The sequence below is a fragment of the Miniopterus natalensis genome, chromosome 1 (genome assembly GCF_054644295.1).
Source record: "Miniopterus natalensis isolate mMinNat1 chromosome 1, mMinNat1.hap1, whole genome shotgun sequence".
Classification (NCBI taxonomy): Eukaryota; Metazoa; Chordata; class Mammalia; order Chiroptera; family Miniopteridae; genus Miniopterus; species Miniopterus natalensis.
The window spans coordinates 42,501,634-42,527,737 of record NC_142081.1 but is presented as its reverse complement, the minus strand read 5'-3'; the positions used below and the strand labels follow the sequence as shown (position 1 = coordinate 42,527,737).

Genomic DNA, 26,104 nt, shown 5'->3' with positions numbered 1-26,104 from the left:
GCAATTTGATTGGCCACCCAGTGTTGTAAAGAATTTTAAGTCAGGTACCAATGTGTAATATTGGGAGATTTTACTTAAAACACTGGATTTCTGGCTTCTATAAAAAGAAAATTAGGCAATTTGGTAACAATAGACTCTCATTTCTTCAGGGTAACAATCAGCTTTGTGGCAACTGTGCCCATTATATAAAGCACGTGTACTTCTGGTTTGGTTTTGTTTTAACCCTCTCCACACCTTCTAATTCCCAGCTTCAAGAATTTTTTATTTGCCTAGATGGCCCTGTAAGTATATATTTGAATACATAACTTCTGTTTAAGCTAAAGGAATTATTCTTCATAGGTGGAATTCTGGTATCAGTAGGAGATACTATGGATAGGTGTGCTCCCTTAGTGTTTTTATTTCACTGTATCAAAGACTTAACCTAGGACAAGTCTATCTGTGGTATCAATTACATCCATTACCATAAATGATCACCACTAATATCTGTTGAATATCTCACCTTAACAAGTAAGTCTCTGACTTACAAAAAAGGAGCTAATTCAAAGAGTGCACAAAGCGTGACAATTATTTATGTTCCCCTAACAGATCTTGTCCTCTGATAACATATACTATCTATGGTTTCAAATAAGGTCTTAAAAAACATTACAGTGTTTACCTGACAATTTGATTCCTGTTCCCACCATCCTTCTGAAGTAGCCACATTCACTTGTGTGGTATCTTGTGGAATACGCCAAACACATACTAAGCCACTCTGACAGCCACTTAAAAAAATGATCACAGAAAACCAAAACATGTCAATATGAAGAAGTAAAAATACTTTCAAATAACAATCTACTAAGACCTGATAGAACTACTACAGTATTATTCTAAAATTTATTGTAGTAGATATGCTATAATCTTTTATAAGAAATACAACTAGGCCCTATATTCTAACAACATCAACAGATAAGGAGATCACATACCAAGTTTCAAATTCTTTATTTCTCTAAGGTGATCTTATGGTACTACACATTTTAAGGCTAATAATTGGCAATAAATTTTTTAAGACTACCAAGAAGCCACATTTAATGCAAATAACAGTTTATACAAAAATAAAAATTAAGACACACACACACGCACGCAAATTTACAACATACGTAGCCATCAGTAAATGCAACTTGGATCCTTTCCCTGGGAGGCTGCACCAAGCGATGCCATTTACAATAGATGGATGGCAGAGTGAATGCAGACAGCACCAGCATCCTGAAATAGGCCCCCAGAGTTTCACATTTTCTTCTTTGGCACATGTCATAAGAATATGACCTGTTGGGTCCCATTTCATACTAACAAGAGTATCCTTAAAATGGTAAGGGGAGAAAAAAATCATATTAATGCTACCTTCACAAATACTTTAAACTCAATATTTATGACCTATTCTATTACTTATTTGGAAATCAACATTGTATGCAAATAAGATAGTTATATCATTCCCAATCACTAGACCAAATCACCCTTTAATATAGTCTGCATTATATTATTTGCTGCAGTCAAAGCTCAATAAATAATGAAATTCTGATTCAGAAGGAGTATGTTACCCCTCATTAGCATTTTTAAGAGTTATCTTTATTGATATTAAAATTTGAAAAAGAAGAAACAAACAAAAAAAACGCACCCTCATACCAAAATAGCAAATACTTATGAGAACCTGGATCATGTTTTGTGTTTATGTGGTTATAATCATTATGTTCTGACTTTTTTTTTACCTTCCTTCACAACTTTCAACTTCTGGCTTCATCCATTTATGTTACTTGCCTAGCTGCCCTGGAAACATCTGAAGTGGCAACCTTTGTTTAAGGTAAAGGAATCATTCTTCATAGACAGAATTTCTCTCATTAGAGGGAGGTACTTTGACAGGGGATATTCCAAGGATGTTCCTATTTCACTGCTTTGGTTTTACTTCTTTTTTGGCTTGATGACTTTCTTACATAGATTTTTTTCATGTATATACATGGTCTATAGGTTTTGTGTAACAATAGAATATTAAATCATAAGTGACTGATGTAAAAATTTTTTTACAGAAACTAGTATCAATGAACACTATGGTAAGAAACAAAAAAAAGTAACCGTCTGGTAAGATGCTTTACCTTATGTGCATCAATTAGAACAATGCCTCCTTTCTCAAGTGGTTCCTTTGTTCCCAGTAATAATTTTCCATCAAAATATCCCACTGCAAATGGTCTATCTTCACTGAACCAAGCAATGCAAGTTACAGACACTAACACGATGAGAACAGAAGAAAAAGAAAAAAAGAAAAGAGAGACTTATTTTTCATTGTCTAACTTAAAAGACAAAGGACTTTGCAATAAACATATGCTACTGTACTCATTGAAAGTAAGTTTCCAGACATCTCTGAAATGAATGTAGACAAAATGTAGGCTTACAGCAGGGATTCCAGGTAACCCAATTTAAAAGCATTATTCGTAAGTGACAAGTACTACCTCATTAAAAAAAGTATGTATTTAAAAATTTTTTAATTACAGTTTACATTCAATATTATTTTGTATTAGCTTTGGGTGTATGGACTACTTCATTTCTAATCTTTCATTATTTTCAGGTAGGTATTGAAAAAGAGAAAATTTAATTCCCTTGCTGATTTTAAGTGATTATACCAGGTTCTTTCCTTTTGAACCAGAATCTACCGTGAAACTGAGCAGTGAAATAACCCAAGTCATAGAGAAAAAATTACTTGTCTCTTCTTTTGCTTAATATTCCCTTCTGCGTTTTCATATTCTGTCAAGTAGATTCTAGTCTAACAATGCATATTCACATTTGTTTCTTAAGTATATATAACACTGGATGGCTACAAAAAATGTAAAAAAAAAAAAAAGGTACTTATTTGTGGGAATAGAATGGGGACATGGGAACAGAGTAGATGGGGAAAGATTTTTTATTGTATGCCTCTTAAAATTTTAAAAATTTGGAACCCTATGAATGTATTTTAAAAAACTTAAAAAATCCCCAAACTGTTCTATTCTGTTAACAGAATACCATTTAAGTTAGGGCTATGAACTTTGAAATACCCCACTCCCCCCAAACAACAAACAAAAACTATCTAGTTAGGTGCCTATGTATCCAAAGGGAGCAAAGTGAGAAAATAAATGAAAGCAGATCTGCTACTACTACTATCTCGTCAGACTAGAAACTCTCCCCTCCCATTCTTTCTCCCATTTCCTCAATTTCACTCATTAGTTAACAATTTCACCTCTACCAATAATTATCATTTTTTTCTTGGGCATTCCTAACTTTCAAGGGAGATTTAGAGCCTGCCATAAATGTTCAGACACTTACACAAAGGATGAATGGTGACCCATGATATGGATTGGGAAAGAAGAAGAATCTTTCAACTTAGTAACTAATTAAAACACCAATTGGACAATTTAGAAAATGCCAAAAGTAATATTCACTCAGCATTTTTAAAACTGCCAGAAAAACAAAAGTCTATTTGATTAGGGGAATCACTTTCTCAAGCAGACACAAATCTAGCCATGTACCATCCTTTCGATAGCAATGCTCCAATTCTCGACGGTGCATGGTAGACACATCAACAACTTCAATTAGTCCTAGCGATCCATCCATTCGTCCCACCAACAATAATTCTGGAGACTCTCCCGACCAGGCTGTAGCTGGACATTCCTCTGGCCAAGCCAGGGAAGATACCCAATGGGGCTGAATATCTACCAATCCTTTCCCTCCTAAAGAGAAAGAAAATATTAACTGCTTATTACCTTATTCCTAAAAACAATAACAAGAACAAAAATAAGTATTACTTAGTTCTAATATAACTCAAATTAGTCCCCACCTTCAAAATAGGCTACTAATGAATATGACTGTAAGGTAGGATCCTTCATTTACTTAAGACATAGATTAAGAAATTAATAGGCTTTTCTAGAACTATGAATGGAACAAAAATGGTAGCTTTCTAGAAAAAATGAGTAAAGGAAAATACTCAGTGTACAAATGTTAATCACCTAAGTCCTTTCCTAATAATTACTGAAAACCAAATTAACATAGGAAATTTACCTACCAGTTAAGGCTAGCTATTCCTTCAAATAAGTGAAATAGAACAGCCATTCCCCAAATGTGCAAAAATGAACAAAATACTGATAAGCCCAAGATTATATTAATGATTTTTACTTTCCAGAGAGTTGTAATTAAAAATTGACAAGAGTTTGTACCTATGAAACAGACATAATTAATAGAAATATTTCAAGTGATTTAAAAGAATACATAGCTAAATATTCAGTGACCACTACTTCTCCTCAAATTCTACTCTGAATACTTAGCAGTACATGCAAAGAATTTTTAGTTTATAGCTACTGGGTTAGTTGGAACTCCAAGAAAGCAAAATCAGGAAATGAACATTTCTTCTTTAATTTAAACCATATTATGCATAGATATTCACAGCTGATAAGTAGGCTGTGAGTTTCAAGGTAAAGGGAAGCCACTGTTTGGACTCAAAAGTACCTTTAGTATTTACATGACTTACCGTTAACTTGCCAGATATTCACCATCTTTTCCAAAGCTCCAGCTAGATATTTGCCACTGATACTCCAGGAAACAGGTAAGAAACTTGGATCACTGGGTGACCCCAGGCTTTCTTCAGCATCCCCTTCCCTAGAATATAATAGACATGTATGAAATTTTAATTCCCATCATCCAAAAGTAAACTAAACCCTGAACCTTAAAGTAAGGGTTTCATGTGGACCTCAGTACATAATAACAGATTCTTAACATTTCAAAAGCGTGGATAGCAGTATTTGACAATCACATATTCACTAGTGTTTGTCATAATGTGAAACACAGAATTATAAAAGAGTGATGCTTAGAACATGCATCATTTAATATAGTACATAATTTGTCAATAAAGACATCCTGATTCTGTATGGGTTGTACACCGGTTTTTATTCAGAATACACTGAGCCTTATTTGCTTGATCTCTAGGTAAGTTCTTAGAAAAGAAACACCTACAGCTAGCTACATTCTACTACAGAAGAAATATCATTACTCTAATTCCTAAATAATCCTTAAAGTACGATGGAATATTAGCCTACTGTTTTACAGAACTGAACGTTTATTTGCTAAATGGTAGACTTTGATTTAATTCTGAGTAAGTCCAGATATTGATAGTTAATAATTTTATTTGCTGAATAATTATTTTGAATATTTAAAAACACACACTGGGGATATACAGGGTGTCCCAAAAAATGTATACACACTTAACAGCTGATAGCTCAATAGATGTTTCTTCCTTTTCACATTTAACCCATTGGAACTAATTATTCAAAGTGTTTATACATTTTGGGGGACATCCTGTAGTAAGACTATTCAGGAAAAAACTGCAAAAAATTTTATTGACAATTTTATTACATTAACACAACCCAAATACAGCATGTTTAGAATTCTCTTATTTTAAATGTTACACAAGAGAGAGACCATTAGCACTCACAATCTGTTGAATACGCAGGTCTGTTGCAGTGAATACTGCTTCTTGGTAACATTCCACACCCGGATGGTACCATCATTGCCACTTGTAGCCAAGAGTCCTTTTTTATTACACCAAACACAAGTCATTACCTAGAAAAGTTGAAAATGTCCAGCAATATTTGAGCAAGTTTTGATTTAAATGATTCTGTCATTTGAAACAGTTCTATCAAAAAAAAAATCTACCATGAAATTGTAAAAGAAAAGTATCCATGTTATAATGCAATAGGCATGGTCTCATTCTTTTCTAATTAGCTTATAAATATACACCTATTTAAAGTATACCTGTAAAGTACTATGCTCAAAATCATTTGAGTTATCTGAGACCTGTTGAAATCTTTATTAAACATGTTTAATTTAAAAACATGTTTATTTAATTCAATAAAGTATAAATACTTCAATGTATTTGTATGTTTTATAAGATAACATAGGCTAAAAAGTGATTTTTAAATTAGTGAACAGAGGCCAGTCTTCATTTCCTAAACTGTCCTTGTCACTGCTCAAGGGCTCAGTGGGTTATATTAAAACAGTGAGGCCAATTTCTTTTCCTCCTGCATGTATAAGCCTTTAACTTTTGTGAGGCTATTCCTTTGGGTTTCTTCTTATCCACAATCTGATTTTCCCATCTGTATACTATTATGTCATTACCAACATACAGAGAGAGTTGGTAACGACCAGACAAATACTGATAACTTTGTGTGTTCGAGGGGTGAGGTAGGGGGAGGCCTAAACTTTGAGCTCTTTGAGAAGAGGAGAAACTATTTTATCTTACATAAAATGATCAGCACACTTGGGATTCAAAATACATACTCTGTTCTGATGAGCTTCCAACTTGATAAAGGAACATTTTCTGAGATCTCCTCCCATATCAGCGAGTGTTTGTGGAATAGTTTGGTTGTCACGGTCATGTGCAGCTAGAGTGCGCACAAGCTGTTGAGCAGCCCATTGCCTATGCTGTGAGGACAGCCTGGAGGACAGGCAGCAAGCTGCCAGGGCATTGGCCAGCTCCAAAGGGCCTACAGCAGAAGGATCATAGGAAGGATGGACATACAATTGAGCAGTTAAACCTGCTTAAACAAAACAATGAATGATACCCCGGTGAGAGCTGGTGGTGGTGAACAAACAAAAATGGGTTAACCCACATCTTTTCAAGAATTAGCACTTTTGCAAGCAATCATTTCACTAACATATGCATACAAGATATAAAGCATTTATCTCATCAAATTCTGTAATAAATCTGATTCACTGTAAATGTACATTTATATTCATCAATCAATACCCTTTGCTCTAAGGACACATAGACTGAGAATGTAGCAGAAATAATTTTAAGGCCAGGGTACAAGCAGCAGGCCATAAAGCAGGGGTGGGGAACCTTTTTTCTGCCCACAAAATCATTTGATCTGGCCCTACCAGGTGGGACTCGAAATTCAATTAAATGTTTGACCAAATAAAGCAGACTAATTTTTAAGTTGATAATTTTGTATGGCAGGACCATACCAAATGATTTCTCGGGCCGTATACAGCCCGTGGGCTAGACATTCCCTACCCCTGCCCTAAAGAATAAGATTTTGGCCTCTGCTGCTCAAAAATGATCTTAACAGCCAAAGGACTGGGTTGAGATCCTAAGGCCCATCTCTCTTGGCCACCTGGTCGTAATAAAGAAAAGGGTAGATAGTAGTGATTAAGTACTACCTTCAAAGTGTTATCATCCTAAGACAGAGAAAAACAGCACTACCTTTACATTTTATTAAGAAAACCTACCAGGATTATTATCTATGGCAGCAATTTTCAATTGGTGTGCTGCAATAATTTTTAAAACATGTAATACCTGACTATTTAGTCAGGGGCACTGATCTCTTTTCCTTTAGACTGTCAAATGAAAAAACGACAGCAGCCAACACAACAACTGCCTCCCGGTGTGAATGAATAAAAATTATATCTTTTTTTTTACCAGATTGGCAAAAAATATTTTTTTGGTGTGTCACAGAATTTTAGTAATTAATTTATGTGTGCCATGAGATGAAAAAGGTTGAAAACTGCTGATTTATGGTAACTCAAACCATAATCTAATAATCAAATCAAACCAAGACTAATATGGTGCATTTTCTAATATTTACTTTCATGCACAACGAAAAAGTATCCACGTACTCTTTTATGATCTAAACTTAAGAAGTATACATGATGTTATGTAATGAATCACAAATCACAATGCAAAAACACCTTTTAAAAAACATGAATTGAATGGATTAGAAGACTGTACAAACTGATTAGGAGACTACATAAATTAAATTGTATGAAACTTACCTTTCTTTTCAATTTCTGATTTATCATAGTTAGGCCTCAGTTTGGCCCCTTTGTCTGCTAGTAATGCCACAAGGGCCTGAGTTACAACAAAGTTAGGGGAGGTGACAAGCTTATTCTCTTCAGCAATTCCTCGGAGAAAGCTGGGTAGAAACTTTCGCTGAATTGGGTCATCGACCGTAGTTAGATTCACACCTGTTGCAGCAGAAATCAAGTTCTGAAGAGGCAATGGGAACAACAGGTTTAATTTTTACATATAATTTTGGAACAAAGATTTCACCTCAAAAGGCTCTTTTAAGTATTGGTTGGAAATAAGCAATACAAGAAGAAAAGCACTGAAAATTAGCTTACCTGTGTACACAACTGTACTAGGAGTTTTGCAGCACTAGGAGTATTTGATGCCAGACATCCTACTGCTGTGCTCAGGTAGGCCAGGCAAGAAATGGGTTTGTTGGCTTTGCTGTGCCCACCTCGTGAGCGTTCTGTGGTACTTGCCATGGCAGAAGGGCTGGTGGAGAGGCCAGCTCTCCCTGCTGCAGCCAAGCACATTAATCGAACCAGTGTTCGGATATCTGTAAGCCCCAGAGATTCAAGACCAGCAGCCAGGCTACAACTGGAACCACTACCAGGAAAGGAAAACACTTCAGATAGATAAAGAAAAGAGTTTTCTTAAGAAACCCTTTGGAGCCCCACTGTCATCCATAGTACCAAAACCCAAAATTAAAGGCAAGCTGCACTATGACTAGTCATACATGTCCCTAAGAGATGTCCAAAAATATTATGTAAACTAGAAATTGTTATTGAAACTTTAAAAAAAAATTGACATATACTTAAAGTATAACTGAATTACTGAAGTATAATATACAAGAATGTTGACAAATCATGAATTTTCACAAACGGAACAAAGCTATGCAACTTCCAGATCAAGAAACAGAACACTGCCAGGTCCTCAGAAGCTTGCTTGGGCCCTCTCAGTCACTAGGCGCTCAAAAGAAACCACTATCCTGACTTCTAAAGCCATAAATCAGTTTCACCTGTTTTTGAACTTTGTGTAACTAAAATAATAGAGTATTCTTTTGTGTCTGGCTTCTTTGGCTCAACATTGCTTATAAGAGTTATCCATATTGTTGCATCATAGCATTTTTCATTGGCATATAAATAAAATCTACCAGTTAATTTATCCATACAGACGATAATCAGGTGGTTTACAGCACGGCGCTATTATGAATAGTGCTGCTGGGAATGTTCTTATGTCTTTGGGTGTATGTATGTATGTAAGCATTTCTGTTGAATGTATACCCAGAAGTGAATTTCTGGGTCATGGAACATGTTAGTATTCACCTTTAGTTGGTACTGTACTATCAAACAGTTTTCCAAAGCAGTTGTACCAATTTATCTCCTCACCAGCAGTGTATGAGAGTTCTAAGTGTTAGACATCCTCATGCTCACCGTGTTCCCCCAGTAATTTAAATTGTAGCCATTCGGGGGGTAGGGGGTGTAGCAGTATCTCACTGGGTTTTCATTTTCATTTCTCAGAAAACTAATGAGGTTGAACACCTCATTTTCCATGTTTATTGGCCATTTGGAGATCCTCTTTTGTATTATTTTGCCCATTTTTTTTTTTTCTGATTGTAAGTCTTCTTATTGATTTATAGGAATTCTTTATATATTCTGTTGGTTATATGCATCGCTAATGCCTTCTCCCATTCAGTGGCTTTTTTTTTTTAACTTTCTAACTTAACGACTTTTGCTGAACAGTTCTTTTTTAATGCAGTTCAATGTATCTATCTTCTTCTTTATGGTGAACACCTTTCGTGACTTGCTTAAGAAATCTCTGCTGTCCCAAAATCAAGAATAAATTTTTCCTATGTTACCTTATAGAAACATTATTGATTTACCTTTTACATTTAGATGTAAGAGCCACTTGGAAATACTTGTTTTATAGTGTGAGGCTGGGGCCAAGACTCATTTTTTTCCCTATGTGAGTAAACCATCTGGCTTAGCCCAGGTTATTGAAAAGGCCAGTTTCCTCACTGCTCTGCAGTATAAACACTGTCATAAATCAAACATAAATCAAGTGTTTATCTACATGGATGGGTCAGTTTCTGAACTCTTCTCCACCATTGTCCAAATTTTCTTTTCTTAAGTCAATACCACACAGTCTTATCTACATTTTATTTTGAGGGGTTTTTCGGGGTCCTTCTGTGTTCAATGACAGTTAAATACCCTATCTTAACCATTTTTAAAATGGATATCTTTTAGGTACTCTTGGCTCTCTTCCCTATTTTAACATTATACTGCACAGTATGAACATGGCAAGAGTCTCCAAGATGGAATCTGCAGGTTGACTTTAGCTACACAGTTGGTTAATTCTGCAAAAAAACTCATTTGATCTTTTATTTTCACCCTGCACCAAATTCATCAACAGCTTTAGTTTCCCATTTCAGATAATAAAATGTTTGCAGTTTACTCAGTTACTATAATGGCATTGTTTTCTACCTAAGAGGAGCCAAGTATTAATTGAATGACTGAATGAATAGCAATGATGACTTCGTCCAACTTCTGTCATTCAATAGTAGATATTCAAGTTTCTAAAAATTCTACCTCATCCTCCCAAACAATACCAGGCTCCTATCTAACATATACTAGAAGATAACTTAGCATAATTTGACACAAAATAACACTTACCTATCAGGGCACATGCCCAGGCTGCAGTCTCAATCCCCAGTTGGGGGCGTGCAGGAGGCAGCCAATCAATGACGACTCTCTCATCATTAATGTTTCTATTTCTCTCTCCCTCTCCCTTCCTCTCTCTGAAATCAATAAAGATACATTTTAAAAAATAATAATAACATTTACCTGACTGAGAGAAGAGACAGAGCTCTCATGACCATGGTTCTGGCCAGAAGTACCTGAGCAGCAGCAGTCACTCTCCTTAAAGCCACCACTCGGTCGTGAGGGTTTGCTAAGGCAGCTGCCTGCTCACCTAATGTTATTCTCCCAGAGGAACTCTTTTCTACAGAGCCATGGCAACCTGAAAAACAGGATTTTGTTTAGTTCTCAGCATGGTAAGAAAAAAACATTCAAGCCACTGGAAAATTTTCTCATTTACCCTAGATTCTAGGCTGCAAGGAAATACAACAAACCAATGTGTTTTGCTCACCTGGATACTTGTTGTTCAGAAAATTCCTTGGGAGAAATAGATAGTTCTAAGTCAACAATCTATTATAAAAGGAATATGCTTCTTAAACTTTTTTGGTTGTATTTATTTTGCTCATGTATCACATCTACTGATATTAACAAACATAGAAAAGATATAGTTTTAAAAATATGCTTTTTACACATAAAGGATTATCAGTACTGCCCCAAGTCTTAATTTTGCATTCCATATAGCAAAAAGTTACCACACCCTCTCACCCAAATAAAAAGACTGCAAAATAGTTTTTAATCAGTTCCAGGACTCTCTTATCACAAAATTAAAAACAAAATCTTACTCAGATTTTATAAAAATTTTTAACACTTCACTATTTCTAAAAACAAAAGAAAAATCAAGCCTTAATATTGCATTAAACCTTCAAAATGTTAAATCAACTGGCTCCAGATACTTAATGGGGTGAAACAATGCTGAATCCTTATTCTTATTATTTACCTTTACTTCATTATTTATCTAAGAAATAAATTAGTATAAACTCTATGAAATCCATGCCAATCAGCATTTCAATTTACCTATTTGCATTAGAGTCTCTTCCATACTGTTGGTGGCTGTTACCATTGCTACTGATGCTCCCAATGGATCACTGTCAGGGAACTGAACCGGTTCTGGTACAATACGTCGATCATTTAAACCAAGTGGTCCAGCAAGTAATTCAAACTCTTCTTCACCTGTTAACTTTTCATCTTCATCAACATCCAACATGTCCCAGTCTTCTGAAATTTAAATAAATAGATGTATTGTATGTGGATATAAACATGACATAACTCTGCTGGCAATGGTTATTGTGAGATATAGCTAAGATGCAGATGGACTAAAAGTCCAGTGCCCACAAAATGAACTATGGCACCATCACCTGGTGACCCGACCAAACTGCACTCGAGAGGCATAGGGAGACTAGGAGGGAAAGCAGTCAAATCCATTTAAAGCAATAGCAAATGTTATAGCTGGTGATGGAGGTTTCAACTAACAAAAAATATTGTTATAGGGTCAACAAACAGTTCTTAACCCTGTCCATAATCTTCAGAGAATGAGTTCTTTCAAGTAAATAAATGCTCCAGATAAACTGATGCTCACTTCATTTTTTTTTCTTACTTTCCTCAATTAGGCTAGAAATTGAAAATGTATATACACTTTCCCTAATTGAAAACAAAATACCACACAGAAATTCATATTTTGTGGTAAAGCTAATATTTGAACCCAGGTCCTTTTCCTTTAACTTTGTTGCTATCAAACTACCTTGAGCTTTTTAGGGAAAGTTTAAATTAACATGTACATAAATACAAAGACATGAAGGTAAATTTTAGTAACCAGATGTTAAGCAGAAGGAATACATAAAAATACATGTAAAATAAAGAAGCTCTCAAAACAACTACCTTCATATACACTGTCCTGCTTGCCAATTAGATCTGGAGCTTGTCCCTTGTACCTGCACCAAATATGAAGAACATTGTGTTTTTATATAAAACAGTTAGTACCCAAAAATGCAAATTAAGCCATTAGAACATTTTAAAAGGTCATTAATAAAGCAACACAAAATAAAAAAGTGTATTTCATGTTATGGGCTAATGCAATAAAAACCACTGATATGTAGGTGGTACACACATACTTACAAAATCAATGACTATTTTACCAAATTACTGGGGAGGTTTCTGGGTCACCTACAACTTTTTAAATCAAAATCAATTCCAGAATACCTTAAAGATTTTAATAGTTGACAATAAAGTAAAAAACCCCTACTCACCAGAGATTAATTGCTATTCAAAAATACAAAGAGATAATATTTTCATGGAAGCTTATTTAATCTAAATAGCCTATTTTTTCATGAAGGAAAAGATCTTAAGATGTCAAAAATATGGTGAAAAACACTAATGAAAAAAAATTGACCATAAGCTTCTGAAAAGTTAAGGCAAGGATCCTGCCCACAACTTGTCAACAAGTCAAACGTAGCACAGACTCCAGTGAAGGACCTGCTGAAAAACCACCGTTCCTGGACTACAGGTTCCCAACTCTGACCAGAACATGAATTCCTCAACCTCCTCCATCCTTCCTGCCCCCAATTCAGCAATCACAGGACTTTAGGAAAATTAAAAAGTGACTCCTAACATGAAAAAAAGCTGCAATTCCCATGTCTTTAATGAGAGAGACAATATACTCCTCATTCAGAGGGTCTGGATATCCATACAATTTCAAGGTACCTTTCAGAACTTATTGTCTTGGATTTGGTCTTCAGGGCTAAGTACTTTTCCCGGCAGCTGCCACAGAGCAGGTAGTATGGATTTCCACTCCCACATTCACCACCGAACCAGCCATCAACATAGGAGCCGTTGCTGCGGTAGCCCTGGCGGTTTGCACTGCGCCCACAGCCTGGGTGATTTCTCTTCATGTGCTGATTGAAGCTGACAACACTGCATTCACACAGTTCACACACCACCACTTCTTCCCTGTCTTCAGACTCACAAACATGCTGCACAAATGATTACATATCAAATTATTAGTCAATTTAACATAAAATTAAGAAGAGGTCAATAGATTATTGATATTAACTACTTTATTCACATATTCTGGAATATTTGCAATATGTTCATTAATGCTACATAACCAATTTCTTTCAAATCAGAATTCACATCACACAATCTTAAAGTGTTTTTTGTCATTCCTTGCTCTAATAAAAGTAACTGACTACCCTACTGAGTTATGACAATCTGCCCCATTTCAAGTGATTTTTTTTAAAAATCCCCCTAATGAAAATTACTTTTCTTTCATCTGGTCATAACATGCATACCTATTTTCTGAGTTTCTAAAATTAGGATTTATTTATCTTACTAAACCTAACATGGTAGAGCCTCTTTCCTGTAGGACTCATACCTATGAAGTTTTCAGTTTCACTGCTACAAAAGCATAATGCTAAATAATATAAACATACAAACCCACCATGTACCCTGGCCCTGGATGGATGTATTTACAAGATCTAGGTGGCACTGGTTCCTAGAATGAGGCATTAACAGTGATTAAATGGAACCTAAAGGAGAAGATCATGCATTCAGATAGTAAGGTGAAAACAGCAGCCATGTTATACACCCAGCAGTCGAATGGGACCTGATGCCTGTTTTGTAATCTGTTGTCTTTGATATTAAAATCAAACATTACCACAATATGGCTCTATTCATACAGTCTGGGGAGAGAAGCAATAAAATCGCATAGAAATAGCAAAACGAGAGACTTTTTCTTATTAGTCTGTAAGTATGAAAGTAACCTTAACCATTAGAGCCCCAAACTTTAGGATGAGATGTAAAACTTTTCAGAGTGTTACAACCCTAGGCAAGGCTGCTATTAGTAAGCTGTATAAACAAGAGGGCAGGAAAATAAGTCAGAGCAGCCCCCGCTGCAGTCACACACACCCAGGTAGGCCAATCCAGTACCTCTGGGATCCACATTCCCAGAATATCATTTTCACTGGTCAGGTCTTGTCCAAACATAGCTTCCATCGCTTCATCATCAAGATCAATTTCCAATTCCTCATCTAAATTAAAGTCATACAATGCCCCTGGGTCTTGCTGCAAAGATATTCCTTCTCTCCGACTTTGATTCCTGTGGGCCTGCACAGAGCGGTATAACCCCGCTCAGGACAAAACAAAAAAGGTATTTTATTTGCATGTATAAAATAATTCTGAATATTTCGCCAATTCTTAACTGCAATACATGCAGGTGAGAGCCTATCTCAGCTGAATTATTGGATTCCAGACCATAAACATAAAATTTCACCTATCACATGTGCTTCCTCTTCTGTAAAATGGGGACAACAGCACTCGTACCTGGCAGGGCTGTTGATAGTTTTAAATAAGATAATCCATGTAAAATACTTCATGATGTTTGTTATATAAAAAAACACTCAATGAATGTGGGCTGTTATTGTTCTTTTAGGTTTATTTTTTTTTAATCAGTCTCTTCATTATATTATATATTAAGAATATATCCCGTATTTTTTAGAACCATTTCAATTTCTCTCTGCTCCCATAAATCATTGAATAACTATTTATGTTTTAATATTTCAAGGATCAAACTTTGTTTTGAAAATTTACATATCTTAATTTTTAGTTTGGAAAATATGTTCTCTATAACTTATATTCCACATGTCCAGAACATAATCCTAGAAGTATTTACTAATGTAATGAGAAAATTTATTTTTGCTTATCTAAGGTCTTGCCTAGTAATAAAGCCCTAAGGTCCACAGAATACATCAGAAAAGCCAGTGCCTACTTCTTTAGTACAATGTACTTTTCAGCTGTTTCTCACTATTAATGTTAAATTTTAAACATGGATCCTCGCTTCTTAAATTATAAGTTGCTTGAGGACAGAAATAGCATTTTTGAAATTTCTCAGTGTCTAAAAGTGACCAGTGTAGCCTTCTGCACCCAAAGGGAACTTAAAAATAAATCTATGAATGTATGCTGTGTTTTCAATGATTGAAAATTATGTAATTGCATAGAAAGTAATATGCAAAATAGTCACCCTGTTAATGTGGAGAAACTGAGTACTTAGTATCATTAGTTTACATCTTCTTTAATGTTCCTTTTACATTTACTTTAAAATATAAGCAAGCTATATGATACTTTAGCCAAAAGAAGGATGTGAAACATGTAATTACCTGCTCTTGCTAGCAATGTGCGAGCAGCTAAATCAAACTTGTGCCTTCTTGTTACTGCTGAGCGACCCCTAGTTGGTGGTCCACTTCCAGAAGCTGCATTCTCTGTATGATCCAGATTATCAGGGCTGTAAGTGTAAGTTTAAAAGCAACGCAGGTTTTTAAAAACCATCATGGATAGAAAGCATAGTTGCATGCTTGCTTATGATGGTACTTTTTCTTCCAAATATTACCGGGAATAAAATATGGTTATGATAAAACTTTGAAACATATCTTTTATCCCTGGTAAAGCTCCTAAGTTTTAAATGTGTCATATTGCTATGAGCAATAATTTTATATGATTTTGAATTAGGCCAACATAAAATGATGTTAATGCATGTTCAAATTCAAATGAGGTTAATGGCTTAATTAAAACCTAAATGATCAAATAGTTAAAATTTGAAGTGACTGTGCATCCCTGTGTAAGAGAAACAAATATTTCAAAATAAGTTATGAAACTATTCATTACGCTTGTGGGAAAAACTCTGTATATTACATAAAGTGCCAGCCATGGTAACCATATGACTTCATGGGCTAAAATGAAAAGTTAAGATTTAAAGTCGTAAGAAGTGCAGAAGAAGGAAGATTTTAGGAAGAATGGTAGAGTATATTACAGTTCATTTTAGGCTAGGCATTATCACAAATTTTAAAAGGGGCATATTGCCCTAGCCGATGTTGCTCAGTGGTTAGAGCATCAGCCCAAGGACTGAAGGGTCGTGGGTTAGATGCCGGCCAAGGGCATGTACCTCATTTGCAGGCTTGATCCCCAGCCCCAGTTGAGGCGGTGCAGGAGGCAACCAATACATGTGTCTCTCTCACACGGATGTTTCTCTCCCTCTCTCCCTCTCTCTCTCCCCCCCCTTCCACTCTCTATGAAAAGCAATGGGAAAAAAAATCCTCTAGTGAGGATTAAAAATAATAATAATAAAAATTAAAAGGGGTATATTGTACAGATAAAAAACCAAAGAAATAAAAATAAATCTATATTAAGAGACATAAAAAGGCTTATGAGTCCATTTCTATCAAATGCATTAATTAAATAAATTCTAATATTAAAATTAACATTCTATTTCATATCACCTATATGAAATAAAATTATTTTATCAATGTGTTTACTTCAGAAAAAAATTTTATTTTTCAATTTCCTTTTCAGATAATTTTATATAAAAGATGTTTTCCTTCTTTCCCTGAACATCCATTCAAGACAAAACTGGTTATGTCATTCTTACCCTTCACAGAAATATAAACTTGAAACTGAAATGTCCATCTTTTCATATATCTCTAGTTATCAACTTTACATACCATTAGAAGCACCTATAAAGTGAAATAAATGGGGCTCTTGGGGGTATCATTCATAACACACTGAACAGAAATATGGAAGATAGGTAATTTCACCTTTCACTAAAGCCTTCCTCCATCTCAGCAGCATCAGCCGATGGTATGTCTCCTGGTGATTGCAAATAACAGGGATCATTTGATTTCCCACCACTGCCTAGAACTGCTGCTCCGTGCCTTCCATCTGCTGTGCTGCCTGAATGAGGCTCCTCCTCATCCTCATGCCCAGGGTGCTCTATCATCCACATGGCGAGGACAGTGATGTTCTGGGCATCAGCCTCTCCTCGAGCACCTGAAGAGGGGGAAAAACAAGTCTGCTACTGACTTTGGGCAAAATAATTAGCTATTCATGCTGTAAGCTTAAGAGTGTCCACTATGATGCCACTGTAACTAAATCTGTTAAGAATCTTACCAAGGTTTATGGCCTCTTAAAAAAATATGTTGTCCTTAATAATATTAAGCACCTCATGTCTACATATACTGATATATAAAAACGTATCCTACCTGTGGCTTCCATGGCTTTGGCAATCTGTCGGAGAGAGAATCCCATTTCCAGCAAGGGTACTGCAATTGCTGGAGGAGGAGGAGAAGTCGAAAGTCTACTGCTTGGGTCTGACAAGGCTGAGACAAAACAGAGAGAAGTCAAGGCCTAAATATCACTACAAACTATGAGTAAAGTGCTCTCACTGTAACCATAAGTTTCTTAATACTGTCCAAATTTAATGTAATTTTACTCTAGCAAAAATTCACTAAGAACGTAACTATGATTACACTTGTTATAGAGTAAGGTTTTTCATAAACATAAACATGCTAATACAAAATAAAACTGCTGAAAAAATGTAAAACATTTTTTTCTGAAATAGTTTTCTACTTACAAAAAATTTCATACTTAACAGACATTTGCAAATGCACAAAGAATTCTTTTACCCCTGAGCCATTTGAGAGTAAGAAGCAGACAACCTCCCCTGAATACGCTAACATATAACTCCTACAAATAAGGACATTCTCCTGCATAACCACAATACAACCATAAAGGCAGGAAATTAAGAATGTTATCATCTACTCCAGATCTCATTCTAGTTTCACCAAAAATCCAGGTAATGTTCTTTACAGCAAAGGATCCAATCTAGGATAATCTTTGCATTTACTTAGTTTTCATGTTCCTCTTCAGTGTCCTTCAATCATTTTGATTCTTTGAAGATTACAAGCCAGGTATGTGGTATAATGTCTGTCAATCTAGAATTCTACATCAGTAAAAATATTTTTAAAAATTAAGGTGAAATAAACTCTTTCAGACATACAAGAGACAAAAGAATTCATCACTAGTAGACCACTATAAGAAATGTCAAAGGAAGTCTTTCAAGCAGAAAGAAATGACACCAGATGGAAATCTGGATGTAGATAAAGGAACACAGAATCGCAGAACTAGTAAATATGTGAGTAAATATAAAATAAACATATTAGTTTTAAATATCCTTAAAAGATAACTGGGTGTTTACAGCAGAAATAGTAACAATGTATTATGGGGCTTTATAGCATATGTAGAAGTTAAAGTATAACAACAAAAGTACAAAAGCTGAGAAAGGGGAAATGAAAGCAAGCTGCTGTTAAATTCTGTTAGTATACATGAAGTGGTATAAGATTTACTTGAAGGTAGACTGTGATAATTAAAGGTATATACTATAAATCTCAAAGTAATTTTAAAAAATACAATACAAAGTATAGTTAATAAGGTAACAAAGGAGATAAAATGAAAACAAAATCATTTAATCCAAAGAAAGTAGGAAAAGAGGAAAAAGGGAACAAAGTACAGATGAGATAAACAGAAAGATGGTAAATTTAAGCCCAACCATATCAATAATCACATTAAATGTCAATGATCTAAATAAATACCTCAATTAAAAGGCAGAAAGCATCAGGTTGGATTAAAAAAGGCAAGACTTAACTATAGGTTGCCTTTGAGAAACCCACTTAAAATATAAAGACACAAGTTAAAAGTAAAATGATGGGGAAAGATACACCATCCAAACACTAATGAAAAAAATTAGAAGTGGCCATATTTATACCAGACAAAGCAGATTTAAGGGAAAAGAATATTACCAGGGGTAAAAAGAGTCATTTCATAATGATAAAGAGGTCAATTCATTATGAAGACATAAGAATACTAAATGTTTATGGACCCAAAGACAGAGCTTTAAAATATATGAAACAAAAACTGATCAATGAAAGGGGAAATAGACAAATCCACAGTAACAGAGGTTTCAACACCACTCTCCCAATAACTGAGAGAATAAGTAGATCAAAAATCAAAATAAAAAGACTTAGACAACACTATAAACCAACTTGACCTAACCAACAATTTATAGAACAGTCCACTCAATAACAGCGCAATACACACTTTTCGCAAGTGCACATGGAATACATTTCAAACAGACCATATTCTGGGCCATAAAACAAGTATCAACAAATTTTAAAAATTTAGATTATTCAAGGTATGTTCTTTGATGATAATGAAATTAAATTAGAAGTCAATAGAAAGATATCTGAAAAATGCCCAAATATTTGGAAACAAAATATCACACTTCTAAATAATATCAAAGAAGATATCAATGGTAAATTAGAAAGTACTTTAAACTAAATGAAAATGAAAACACAGCATTTCAAAATGTTTGAGTTGCAGCAAAAGCAGTGCTTAGAGGGAAATCTGTAACACTAAAAATCCCATTATTAGAAAACAATGAAAGGATGGTTGCCAGATGGGAGGGGGGCTGGAGAGATGGGTGAAAAAGGTGAAGGGATTAAGAAGTATATATTGGTAGTTACAAAATAGTCATCAGGATGTAAAACACAGCATAGGAAATATAATCAATAATTTTGTAATAACTATGTATGGTGCCAGATGGGTACTAGATATATTGAGGGGGGGATCACTTATTAAGTTAAATAAATGTCTAACCACTATGCTGTACACCTGAAACTAATATAATTCTGAATGTCAACTGTAATTGAAAAAAAATTTATTTTATTTAATTAATTTATTTTTTAAAATATGTCTTTATTGACTTGAGAGAGAAGGGAGAGGGAGAGAGATAGAAACATCAGTGATGAGAAAGTCATTGATCGGCTGCTACCTGCATGCCCCCTACTGGGGATTGAGCCTGCAACCCAAGCATATGCCCTGACCAGAAATCAAACCGTAATCTTCTGGATCATAAGTCGATGCTCAACTGCTGAGCCATGCCAGCCGGGCTTTAATTTTTTTAAAGAAAAACGGTCTAATATGATTGATGTATAGTACACTATTTCTCTCCCAAAAAGCCATAATTCAATCTACAGATTCAAAATACAGAAGACAGCTCAGTTTAATGGGGCAGACCACACACCCCCTTAATTAAAATCACTGTTTTTACCTTCAATGAAGACAAAGCACAATGCATACATAATAAAGTCCCACACATTTGGAATGCCAAGACATTTGGGTGTCACAGTGCATGATTACACACGCACCTGTGCGGTTAGCTGGCCTTGCTGACTGGGAATCAGGAGAAGTTAAGCTTTGCCTCCTTCCTACTTCATCAGATGGAGAGGTCGGTAATGATGATATTGGAGGAGTCTGTGCACGACGTGTGGGAAGTACAGTGGTAGTTGGGTAACTAGAGAACATTTGCCTTTAAGAAAACAACAATGGTTAGCATAAAAATCCAATTACAAAATACAGGGGTGGGAAAAAATAGGTTTACGGTTGTGCATATAGAAAATAATACAATAATTAATAAATAATAATACAAGAATAAACTCTGTTTCACATACCGACAACTGTAAACCTACTTTTGAACCACCCTGTATATACATCATAGTCTTATAAAAGAATATGTGACCTGGAAAACTATACAGGTTAGCTATAATTAATTGGGGGGAGGGAGAAAGACTCCACAGTTTTAAAAATCATTATCTCATAGGATGCTTTTACTATACAAGTAATAATAATACCTTATCATTTGTTCAGTAAAACGCCAACAACATAGCAGGGGAATACAGCAATTAACAAAATAGATTTTTAAAAATCCCTGCCTTCAGGGAGCTTTCCTTTACTATAATACCAAGACGACCGGGATATTCTGGTAGACATATAGCAGTTATAGGATAAAAAAAAAAATCTTGTAAAGACAGATAATTTACAGTTACTTCAAACATAAATTCACTAGCTAGCCATCAAATTATTCACCTGGATTCAAAGTAATAGTCTATAGGTAAGTTCTGGAAAGAAAAGATAACTGTCCAGTCACCCAGAACAACTGAAATATAGCATAAGAATGATATGCCAGCTGCGTAGAGGGGGCAAGGTATAGAGGAGCAGGCCCTCTCAGGCTGAGAAGGCAGACATTGGCTAAAGAACAAAGTCCAGAAAGCTCTTTACTGACTGACTACTCTTTGGATTTGTTCAACAGAATAACTTTTTAAGCATCAAGAAAGCATTGTCGATGCAGTCAAATAATTGTGGTAAGATCATATTCATGTAGGGGCAGTTGTTCCCTGATTTTTCTCATGTTAAATGATACTCGGACAGGCAGACACAATTGCAGCACTAATACAGTCCCAGTCAATAACGGGAAATAAAGACTAACAAAAAAGAAGTCATAAGGCCTGGTGAATGCCTCTGGGAGCAAGGGAGCATTATTGTACCACTGAATCCCATGGCTACACTATAGAGCTTAAAAGGCAAAAAGGAGTCACAGTACTACTGATCCTCTGTGGATACCCTGAATTCTATTAATTACCAAAGTAATTAAAAACAATATTAGAATATCCTACCATTCCTCTCTTCTTCCTTTCTTTAATAAAAGCACCTCCTGGAACTGTGTTACTTAAGTGAGAGCTAAGAGGCAGGAAAAGTGCAGGGACTGGACAATGGTAGTACTAGGATTAGTGCTCTTTCTACCCCATACCAGAGCAATTATTCTTAATGTGTGGCCATTGCATCAGAATCACTGGGGAAACGTAATTCAAAGCAAACTATGTGCCCCCCAGACCTACTGAGAGACTTGTTGGGGAACACATCCCTAGAGCTTTAAAAAGCCTCCCAGGTGGCTCTTGTGAACACCAAATACTGAGAATCATTACATTAATAGTCATTCTCTCTTCTACTCTCTAAGATGTCAGTCTATGCACTGGGGAATAACAGTGACTGGTCAATTAAGAGAATTCCCTTTATTTCACTTAAGTCCTAGGTGAGAGAGCTCACAAAATAGCCCCTCCCTAAAGATCTTTTCTCAAGGTTTTCAGGTTGTGTATACAAAAAAACTTAAACATTATATAAAATTTACAAATCTATTAAAATAGGGTTGGCTGAACAAGCATCATAAGACATGCTCTTTCACTTGAAAAGCAGACTTGTTTGATCTTATAATAAAGAATAGATAAATAAATAATGAAGAAATTATGCTTTAAAGGGAAAATAACCTGAGAAAAGAAAATTACTTCATGGAGGTAAGCACTTTCTTAAAGCTGTAATAATCAAAATACAAGTATTTACTTTTTGAGGAAAAACATATTCAAAAGCCTAGCTACGCCCCCCCCCCAAAAAAAAAAAAAAGAAATCATTATAAGGAGACAGTGCTGGAGTACCTGATTGGCAGTGGCACATTTGATTAGATCTGGGACAACTAACTGGCTATGAGACTTGGGGCAAGTTGTTAAACTTCTGAGGGGCATTTCCAACTTCAGTAAATTGGGTTTGATCATATGATCTCTTAGGTTCCTCCTAGCTCTAGAATTCCTTGATTTAGTTGGGCACATTCTTCATAAGAGAGTAACTGTGTGTTCATAACCATAGGCATCAAATATGGCACAATTTAAAGGTTAACTTCCCTACCTGAGGAGACTTAGTGGCATCACCCCTGGGGACTCAGATGCAGGCACTGTTTCTGTGTCAGTGACTGGAGTGGTGGCAGTTGTGGTGTCCTCCAGTGAGCTGCTCATAAAGGAAGTCGTGCTCGAGGCTGATGGGCTAGTGGTAACAGGGGTCTGTGCCTGCTGGGCTTGGTCACTTTCTTCAGCTTGTTGATCGATCTCTGTAAACCAAGACAAAGGTTAAGAAAGTGGTAAGGATTTGTTTTTTTCAAATGTGACATGGGAATGGAAAACTTTTAACCTTTAATTTGGAAAGTTTCTAAATATATTTCTTAAGTATCAATTTCTATAAAAGATTTACAAAAAAATGTTTTTACGTATATATACTGTATTCACTATTGTACTCATAATTGTAGACTCTACAGACAAAAAAAAAAAAAGTAACAAGCCCTTGTAATTATTCATTTCTTTTTGTTAGGGAAACTTCTCTTAAAAACAAACAAATAAAAAAGTCTCACTTATGTATGTGACATTTGACCAGAGATTCTCTAAAGATATTTGATCATTAAAACTGTGTTTCCCTAGCAATTTTATTTTGATGCCTATCTTTAGTCTTTAAGCAGGCAAAGATGAAGAATATGAAATACAAGAATATGAAAACCTAGACAGAAACTCCATGCTCTGAAAAGGGCAATAGCTCAGAAAACAAACTACTCCTAAAAGTTAAAAAAAAAAAAAGAAAAAGAAAAAAAAAAGCTGCTACCAAGATAGCTAACTCTAATTAAGGTTTGCTAAATGGCCACACACGTTCATAAACATCATGATCGTAACACTCATATCATATGCACCATGCACCTCTCTATGCCTATTCACCATCTAAGCTAAGAAAGGAAGAAGGGGGGGGGTAAAGAAAAAGGAAAGAAAAGAAGAAGAGGAAGGGAAGAAAAAATAAAAACAATGGAAGTACCATGATGGCCAGCGACTTTGTTTTGGTCATTGCTGACGCCCCAGAACCTGGCACAAGAAGAGTACCTGGCACACAGTAGGCATTCAATAACTATTTACTGAATGAATCTTATTTTAATCTTAGAATTCAAATTATCTCCAAAGGTGAGGATAAAAGACAAAACAAGATTTTTTTTGCATACAATACAGAATCTATGAAAGTAATACTTTTTTTTGTTTTGTTAATCCTCACTAGAGGATATTTTTTCCATTGATTTTTAGAGAGAGTGGAAGGAAGGGATGGGAAAGGAGGGGAGAAATATTGATGTGAGAGAGAGACATCAATAGGTCGCCTCTCACAAGCACCCCAACTGGGGCGGTGATCCTGCAACCCAGTTACGTGCTCTTGACTGGGAATTGAACCCAAGACCTCTTGGTCCACCCACCAATCTCCAACTACTCGGCCAAACCGGCTAGCGCTATAAAAATAATACTTTAAAAAAATCCTTTAAAATGCCTCTGAGAAGTTATCAGAATAATATATATTTTGAATCAGATAAATAAACACTTGAGTACCTTTTGTGGCATGAATTAAATTTCAGTTTTACAAAATGTAGTAATAATTATTAAATTCTAATGCTCTATAGATCTAAAATAGAAAATTATAGGTAATTAATATAAAATTAACAGAAAAGAACTATTTACCTTGCAAAGGAAAAATGACGTGAAAATTGCTTTGGCCAAAAAATTTTTTTTTATAAATCATTTACAGAATACATCAGTTCTGACAATTATAATTTCAACAGCACAAAAGGAAAAAAAAAAAAATCAGATAACATACCTTGCTTAATTTTGCCCCCAAACTGGTCTTCCAAAAGCCCACTGACCACTAATTTATAGATCATGGCTTGAGCTCGTTCCAGATCAGCTAATCCCAAAGCTCTCTTTATGGGCGACCGCATGACTGCTCGCTTCACCATGTGTCGCATCAAGAACTGCAGGGCTGCACGCATCTCCACGTCTTCGTGAACAACTGGAGAGCTCGCACAGTCTGAGTTGTGGCCATTTTCAGCCAGAACTTTTGGTATCAGCAACAGCTCAGCATATTTACTACAGCCAAGAAGAGCACTAAGTGATTTCATAGCACCGAGGTAGAGATAGGACAGCTGGACTGCTCTGATTTCTGATTGGGGTATGTCATGGTTTTTGGACATGTGTTCATGATTTTTTCTCTTTCCTTCTGTTATTTGGTGTTGGGATTCCACACCTGGAAGGGTTGGATCTAAAGAAAATGAAGCTATTTCACTTTCTGATTTGGAGCTTGTGGTACCCTGACTCTTGACATCGTCAGATGTTAGGCCTGTTCGCATATCTAAAGCAGATTCACTCTCAGTTTTCTGCTCAATGTCCCCTTTCTCTTCAGACTCATGTCGGTGTTTCTTTTCATGTCGCTTGGTGCTCTGTTTGCCCATGTCTTCATGAATACCAGTCAGATACGTAAGGTCCAGCAGCACAGAAGCCGTCAGGCCTCGGAATCGCGCCACGTCAAAAGGCAGTGGTTCACAGGGTTCCAGATTATACAATGGAGTATCACTAGGCGACCAAAAAGTTGGGAAGCTTTAATAAAGATCAAAATGACACAGGAAGAAGCAAGTGAGGGATAGACAGGAGGAAGGTACAGAATATAATGTAGACAAAATAAGATGCACCATGTACCCAGTACAGAGAATAATTTACACAAGCTACAGAAGACATTACAGAGAGAAAAATTAGTCTATTATGAGAAAATGGGGAGAGGTGATGATAAATGCAAAAGCAATGAGATGTGCATGTGCTTTCAAATAAGAATATTCATTATAACATAATTAAACCAGAAATTAGCAAAATTTCTGTGAGCCAAATAGTAAATACAGGGTGAGCAAAAGTAGGTTTACAATTGTGAGTATGTGAAACAGTTTATATTCTTGCATTATTATTTATTCTTGTATTATATATTTTTCCATACAAACAACTGTAAACCTACTTTTGCCCACCTCATATTTTAGACCTTGGAGGCCACACAGTCTCTGTTGCAACCTTTCAACCCCAACATATTGTGAAAGTAGCCAAAGATACACCTAAATAAAAGGGTGTGGCTGTGTAACTTTATTTACAAAAACAGGAGGTGGATCAGATGTTCTCTGACAATTCCTGATCTAAGCTATTTGGAAAGTCTGTATAATAAATCTACTTATTATGTAGGTAATGGCCATTTAAAA

General features: G+C 35.5%; 1 protein-coding gene across 2 annotated transcripts in view; it reads right to left on the bottom strand.

Annotated features, from left to right (window-relative positions):
* The window catches only part of HERC1 (HECT and RLD domain containing E3 ubiquitin protein ligase family member 1), a 166,443-nt gene that overhangs the window by 28,897 nt on the left and 111,442 nt on the right, over positions 1-26,104 (bottom strand). The window contains exons 38-57 of one of the 2 annotated variants that reach the window (XM_016208584.2): positions 24,688-25,463; positions 22,924-23,122; positions 20,559-20,719; positions 17,556-17,672; positions 17,112-17,343; positions 15,681-15,805; positions 14,434-14,654; positions 13,231-13,499; positions 12,409-12,461; positions 11,548-11,748; positions 10,681-10,855; positions 8,173-8,443; positions 7,825-8,038; positions 6,331-6,536; positions 5,486-5,613; positions 4,526-4,653; positions 3,531-3,731; positions 2,124-2,254; positions 1,137-1,336; positions 656-761 (exon numbers count right to left, since the gene is read on the bottom strand). In XM_016208584.2, coding sequence (XP_016064070.2) covers positions 656-761; positions 1,137-1,336; positions 2,124-2,254; positions 3,531-3,731; positions 4,526-4,653; positions 5,486-5,613; positions 6,331-6,536; positions 7,825-8,038; positions 8,173-8,443; positions 10,681-10,855; positions 11,548-11,748; positions 12,409-12,461; positions 13,231-13,499; positions 14,434-14,654; positions 15,681-15,805; positions 17,112-17,343; positions 17,556-17,672; positions 20,559-20,719; positions 22,924-23,122; positions 24,688-25,463 — 4,114 coding nt within the window. Of the gene's footprint in view, positions 1-655; positions 762-1,136; positions 1,337-2,123; positions 2,255-3,530; positions 3,732-4,525; positions 4,654-5,485; positions 5,614-6,330; positions 6,588-7,824; positions 8,039-8,172; positions 8,444-10,680; positions 10,856-11,547; positions 11,749-12,408; positions 12,462-13,230; positions 13,500-14,433; positions 14,655-15,680; positions 15,806-17,111; positions 17,344-17,555; positions 17,673-20,558; positions 20,720-22,923; positions 23,123-24,687; positions 25,464-26,104 lie in introns of both variants that reach the window. The other variant, XM_016208583.2, reaches the window with a different exon arrangement.